General features: G+C 37.5%; 1 protein-coding gene across 1 annotated transcript; it reads right to left on the bottom strand.

The window, feature by feature from the left end:
• Positions 1–915: 915 nt before the first annotated feature.
• LOC126793839 (uncharacterized) lies at positions 916–5,346 on the bottom strand. The gene is made up of 4 exons (XM_050520471.1): positions 5,021–5,346; positions 4,510–4,613; positions 4,329–4,413; positions 916–1,199 (listed from the first exon to the last, which is right to left on the bottom strand). The coding sequence occupies exons 1-4, from the start codon at positions 5,228–5,230 to the stop codon at positions 1,110–1,112; spliced, it is 489 nt and encodes a 162-aa protein (XP_050376428.1). The 5' UTR covers positions 5,231–5,346; the 3' UTR covers positions 916–1,109.
• Between the last annotated feature and the right edge of the window lie 1,640 nt (positions 5,347–6,986).

The raw sequence follows: 6,986 nt of genomic DNA, 5'->3' as shown, positions 1-6,986 counted from the left end.
ACTGGGAACCCTAGCTGGAATTTTCGTCTCCTCATTAACAACTATGTGCCTTTTCACTGGAGGAGTGCTCTACCTGGTTGGAGAACTATGCTATAAACCAAAGTCTTTGCTCTTCTTGTGGCTAACGTACTTCATCTCCCCGTTGGTTTCCCTTCCAATGTTACATCCCCTGCAACAAATTATTAAAGGTGACGCTGTGAAAATGCAACTTCTGGGCTTCTTTTTATTGGCAGCAACTTCCGGCTTCGGATTCTATTTCCGGGACTCATCTTGGCAGCAACACCATGTTTTGTTCTTTGCCTTCCTGCAAAGCACATCTGCCGGGGTGTTACACGCATATGGACGAGTTCTCTTGATGGACTGTTCTCCATCTGGGAAAGAAGGTGCATTCTCTACATGGTTCTCATGGACGAGAGGTCTTGGCATGTGTGTAGGGTTTGCAATTGCATCTTCATTTCCGGGAAATGTAACGACTTCTTTTGGAATGTCATTTTGTACCACCATCTGTGGAATGCTGATTCTGATTTTTGGGAACATCAGTGATTTTGGAGGAGCCAAAGCTGCAGGGCACGTGAGAGGAGACGAGTATGATCAACAAGCATCACCTGTTACCGGCCTTGATACTGCTTTACAGCCACCAGTGGAAGGGCCATAGGCAAAAGTAATATTGCAAAAAAAATGTATATCCTGTCAATTTGATATTGGTCCTTGTATACATTTTTTGTTTCGGAATAAGTCTGATCTAATTGTTCTGTTGATTAAGAGTAAATTGTCAGAAGACAATTTGTTTTGCTTGTTCTTGTCTTAGTATAATGCTTATATCTCAAAGTAATCCAAATAGTCAGAATGAGAACCAATCATTCTAATCACTGACAGTAAAACAAAATTCTCCAATGAATTGCTGAGGAACTACTTCTAAAATAGAAATTCAAGAAGAGAATAGCGGATTATTTCATCAGCCCCAACCTCAAATGTGTGTACCAAAAAATTTCATCTGGAGCTGAAAGGAACTCAGCAATGAGATAGAGAGAAGGAATACAATTTCAAAGGCCTACATGGTTCCCTCTTCACTCCATGAACTGGCAGTACCTAAATGAGATTCAAAAACTTCAAGCACAAAAACCGAGCTTCTTCATCACTGTGGCATAAGCAGGATGGACGAGGGCAGGTTGTCTCAGTCTACGCTTGGATATCTTTGACTGCATCACATGTTAAAGTTCATCAACAACATGAATAATATGTTTAGAGTAATTTTGCATTTACAAAAAGTTAGCAAATCATGCCTGAATTATCAATTGTTTAAAGCCCAAAAAAAAAATCAAGATGACCACCAGTGAATACATCGACAACTCGCTAGCCATCAATTCCCCTTTTAGAAAAAATGAAATTATAAAGCAGAAATACTTTCAGATCTGTAAATGTAAAACAGATGCAGTATCTCATAATTCATTAGACAATGAAGCCCATACTTCCATTGTCACAAATCCTCTAGTTCTTATGTACATAAATTATCCAAAACCTTGATGACACAAAATAGGTCAGTAAAACTTTTGCCTTCTAAATTTCACAGTACGACCATATATCTTGTACTTTTATGTCTTAACAATAAGATAAAAATATGCAGCTAGATCACCTAACTGAATCAACTTCTTTAAACAGCCTTTAACTTATGGATACAGCTATAGGGCAATGTATAATGTTTTGGGCATATAAGGCTATGAAATTTCTAAGGCTATAGGGCAATGGAGACAAATGAATCATGCATTGAATCAAGTCACCAAATTTTACTTTGCCCTACCATTAGCAATTACATGAGGTTGGTGTAGTACCTTAAGGTCAAGACCTTCCAAGTTCCAACTCAAAGAGAAGAGTGGAAAGGAAACACACTTGAAGATTTTAACCTCCACCTTCTACCTTCTAGAAACAAAATCAAGTATACTATAAACCAAAGAACATAAATTTAAATTCCCATATTTGAGATTTGACGCTATAGTCTAATACCAATGGCTGCAAAAGTTAAGCTCTCCTATTTTAAATCTTTGAACTTCTTCAACATGCAATATACTAAATCAAAAGTCAAGTAGTAAGTCCAGCAATAAGAACACTTAAATTACACTTCAACAATAAGGTGAGACTCGAATTATAACCTTGAGAAAAGTTTTCATAGGACTAAAGACTTTAATGTGCTGACTATGAAGCTTAGGTCATATGTCATCCAACCTACTTTCACAAAACTCATACTTGCTTCTCAGATACCCTTCCTAAGTCTCTTGAAAAAAAAAAAAGATCCAATTGTGCAGCAAAGTTCTGAATACATCACAAGCCAGGATCCAACTAAATGTCCCAGAAGCTTTTAATCGTAACACTATGCACTCGTGAGTTCAAAGACAAGTAAACACTTCCTGTTATCATTCACCAACTGAAAGCAGAAGAATCCTCTGCTATAGGTCATCCAAGCAGACACTGAAGCCCATTAATTCTTCTTCTAATCCCATCTGATATTTATCCACTATTTTCCCTTTATATATTTCATGCATCAATAGCTTACTGCCAACCTGCTTGATTAGATGATTCGAGTTATATTAAGGGAATTTCCTTACATCTCAATTTCTATCCCATACTGGAGTCTGACAAGAGATGCTGACTGGTGTCCTCATTTACCAACTAGTCTCAATGAAGCAAAAACTCTATATTCATTTTCCAAATAAAGAAAAAAAAAACAAAGGTTTTAAGAGGGGAACACTGTCTTCTCCAAAATTTCAGTGGAATTAACTCTCACGGCTTCTACCAGAAATCTACCCAACTTCCAGCATGCCATCTTGTATGTGTTTTTTGTTCAAATCTTTTTCCACCAATTTTCCAGTGTCCAAGCCATACATTTATAATTTTAAGATTGTGACACTTGTTTATGCAACTTAATAGCAACACATCAATTTTGTTTCTAATACTCTTGGAAAAAATTAATTTAACCTATTAAATTCCAGGCCACAGGCAACTGTGTCAACACATTGTACTGAGTAAAAAAAAAAACTATGAGAAAGATTAAAAATTAATCAAAGCTTAGGAAAGGAAATATAGTGATCTAAACATAATGATGAAAGAAGGTGAAGAAGAATATCACAAATAACAAATAGGTTGCTCCATCACATAAAATCAATTTCTCTTCTGTCGCTAAATTTCCCAGTGAATCTCTCCAAATTTTGAAGTCTCTTCTAAACTTCTCCATCTCTCAAAAAGGCTCTTAGCTGTTATATGTCGGCTATGCCTCTGAGACCCTATTTTACACCGGACCTCTCCACTTTCAATGAGAAAATCTAAATCTTTCTCCTAAGACATACTTGGAAGCAAAGTAAAGTGTTCTCGAAATAACAATTGGAAAGAAAGCTGCCATATAAACAAGTTTTGAAAAAAAATACTGTTTTTTCATAGATGAATCCCCTGCGATAGGAAGATAGGGTAACATCAGCTAGCTTTTTCATTTCATCTAGGAACCTGGTAGTGGGGATGTGAAAACTCAAGAAAACAAGTCATCAGGGTTGAAAAGCAACTCCGGTATGGCTTAACATGACTAGTTCTTCGACTCCTGGCTACAATACATCTCAGTATCTAGCCCACAGTTAAAACGCTCTACAAAGATATATATGTTTAAGCGGGCCGTCCTCTAGTCTTAATCAGGTTTAATTTTATCACACTACTGTACTTTCTAAGTTTGGTCGGAACTTGAATTTGAGCTGTGTTCAGGGTTGAACTTATTATACTTACAGTGGTATCTTGGGCTATGTTTAAGTCAATGGGATTGACTAACCTAGCTAAATGGGTGTTACTCTCGAATATAGAAACTAGCACTGTTGCGTGTCCCCACACACACACACACAACAAATAATTTGCTTCTATTCATTCATAAGGAACATTGAGAAAGTGAATATACAATGTGAACTAGTTGGATTGTGTGGATGTACTGATAGTTCTAATCTTACACCTCAGTAATCATCATATTTATGTTTTCCATTACCCATAGTCCATAGATCAATGCAGGTCTCTGACATTACATTATGTACAAAATGGAAGGACAGACCCAAGAAGTTGGCTACTTATGGATTCAAAGTTTCCTACAAGAAACAGAACAATACCATATTACGAAAACTTAGTTTTTTTTCTAACTTGGGCCAACAAACAAAAGGGGAGAAAGTAATGGCATCATTCCACATCATATAGTAAAGTATCAGGAAATATGGAATATGAACCGGTCTTTTTAAAACTCGCTAGATTAACTTAGACGAACTCTAGATATCAACCACAAGCATTGATAATCAAAATGCATTACACACCTTCAAATGTGCATTATGCCGCTTGCCCTCCCTCCAGCGTCGAATAGTACCATCATTCAATAACCTGAACCGGGACTTGTACGACCTGATCAAGAACTTCCAAAACCAATTACTATGCAAAACTCCACTACCAACTCCAAAAGAATAACACAGTAAGTTAACTGAAATGCCACAAACTTACGAGTAACCCTTGATTTTGACTTTCTTTATCTTGGAAGTAACCGGCGTCATTGGCTTCCTCCTATTCTTACGCTCTCGTGACGAAACATACCGCACTTGAACCATCTTCACATACACAAAATACTATTCATCATCAAATATTGCACTTAAACATCAGCATATGAAAACCCACATCACAACCCCATTGGTTCCGTTAGAAACTTAATCTTTCGATCACTAGCTAAAGTTTACTCATCTTCCCAACATATAACTTCACTCATACACATCAGAATCCGATCAGTGTGATTTTTCATTCATAATAAATTCAATATCTTTGATCAAATTTTCAGCCAGAAATAGTTTAAACTACAAGATGACAAAGAATGCAGAAAACCCAAGTAAGCCAGGTGAACGAAAACACGAAATTTCGATGCTTTCCACTAGAAATATGACATCGAATTCTCTTCAGGCAATTTCTCAGTAACCAATACAAAACAAAGACCCTTAATACAAAAGAGACCAGAAAAACTCACGGAGATGGGAAACGTTGAAGAGCGAAGAGAGGCGACGAGGAGTGGTGTTGAATGGGCATTGAAGACGGACCTACTTGAGCTCCATGAATGAGTGGTGTTTGAAGAGAAATGGAGAGAGCGGTGGAGGCGAGGAGAAGATCGGGGCAGCGAAGAAGAAGAAGAGAGAGATGATATGGGGAAAGAGCGAAGCTTGGAGCAGAGGCGCTGCATCTTGGTCTAATTAAGGGTTTTACTGAGATTTTCGGGTTGTGTTATTGTTCTACACTCCTACTTTGGCTCATTTGTGATTTTGGCGTTTCTCGGATCCGGGTACGGGTTTGGGTTTTCCAGTTATTGCTGCGTTTTTATAGCTTACACTAACAAAAAAATTTTGAATAAAACATTAGTTCCTTTGTATTTAGCACACAGAACTAAGATAACATACCTGAAAACTGACAAAAATATATACTTCTTCTAACTCAAATAAACTAACTATCTCTAAGAAAATTGGCCAACAACTAGCAATCCTAGGTAAAACTAGCCAACCAAAGTCAAGATTCACCCATATTTTCATGGGCATGAAACACAAAACTAACAATATACATATGTTGTAGAAGACCTGGATAAATTTTAACAACCACACCATTGTATAACTGTAACGCGATTCAAATTATGTCTTTCCGGCAGAGGGAGAAAACTCTCACTCTGTCGACTTTTCAAGCTAAATTGCCTTATGAAAGCACAATCCAAAATCCACTACTTGCAAGTCATTCAATGGCCCAGCCCAAATGCAAGCCCAATGGCCCAAAACCAAAGCACCAAAAGCCCAGGCCCAAGAAAGAGGAGGTCCGGCCGATCTTGGCCACCGCCATGTTGCCACCATCAACCACCATTGTTGGAAGTAGTCCCTATCATCCTCTCCAGCTCCATCTTCCCACAAGAAATCTGGAAGACCACAAAGGGGATTTGATACCCTGCCTCCATCAAGAACGACCAGATCTATTCCCGATCCGAGAGTAGATCTAGACTAATCGAAGTAAAAACCGGATCTATTTTCGTTGAAACAAAAACCCAGCCAGACCTTACTGCCGCCACCAACCTCCCATACGTCACCATGAGAGCCACCAAGGCAAGTCTTAGGGAGCCTGTACCGAAGAAACCTTCCGACGACTTGAGGAACAAAACCAAACGAAGGAACATGAACACCACTCTCAACCACCAAAAGCGCTGAGGCTAACACGTAGATCACTAGGAAAGGGAAAAGGAGTATGGTTTGCACCATTGATTTGGGAGATTTGGATCTAACCATAATCGGATTTGAAATTTTTTAAACTTCTTGTTTTTCAAATTTATTTATTATTTATTAATAGTTTTTACGACTATATCCTTTATATATTAAAAACTGAATTTAATGAACCTACAATCTAGGGTTATTAACGTATTTTCACAAAAATTTTGGTTGACAAAGTGTGTTTGAGTTATAAGAGTATGAATACATAAAGTTCGGTAATCGGGGTGATCCATGTTAGCATTACATGTGTGTAGAATTTCTAGTTTTCTACTTACTTGCTTTTGGAGGATGGTAAATGAGAGGAAAAAACTCTACAAAAAAATACTAGTATGTATGGAAGTCTCATTATCATTGTACCTAATTGCGGTGTGCAGATACTTTCATTATCGATATCTGGTACTGGACAGCACACCGCATTTGTAGGAAACCTTATCATATTCGCATTTCCGCCAATCAAGAACTAATTGGAGTACTTGCATCTCCTTTTTTCAGCATGGCATTTTTTTGTTTTTAACAGATTTTTAATCTTGGAGTTTAATGATCCATTATTTTGTACTTTATAGATCTATTAAACCAATTAGCTAATTATGTAATCTTACGTGATTCACCATGTTCCCTATTATTAGTATGTTCTACTACCAATCCTAATCTAAGATCGACCAACACATACAACACACTTTAATCACCTCCTATAAG

This window comes from Argentina anserina, chromosome 5 (assembly GCF_933775445.1).
Source record: "Argentina anserina chromosome 5, drPotAnse1.1, whole genome shotgun sequence".
NCBI lineage: Eukaryota > Viridiplantae > Streptophyta > Magnoliopsida > Rosales > Rosaceae > Argentina > Argentina anserina.
Note: the sequence above shows the minus strand (reverse complement) of the source record. Positions and strands in the feature narration are given on the sequence as shown.

What these genes read in the sequence shown, in the direction of transcription:
- LOC126793839 (XM_050520471.1), bottom strand. Translation starts at nt 5,230, where the DNA reads ATGCAGCGCCTCTGCTCCAAGCTTCGCTCTTTCCCCATATCATCTCTC. An exon ending in GTCAAAATCAAGGGTTACTC is followed by an intron (nt 4,414 to 4,509) that starts GTAAGTTTGTGG and finishes GTTCTTGATCAG; the next exon opens with GTCGTACAAGTCCCGGTTCA. An exon ending in GGCATAATGCACATTTGAAG is followed by an intron (nt 1,200 to 4,328) that starts GTGTGTAATGCA and finishes CATGTGATGCAG; the next exon opens with TCAAAGATATCCAAGCGTAG.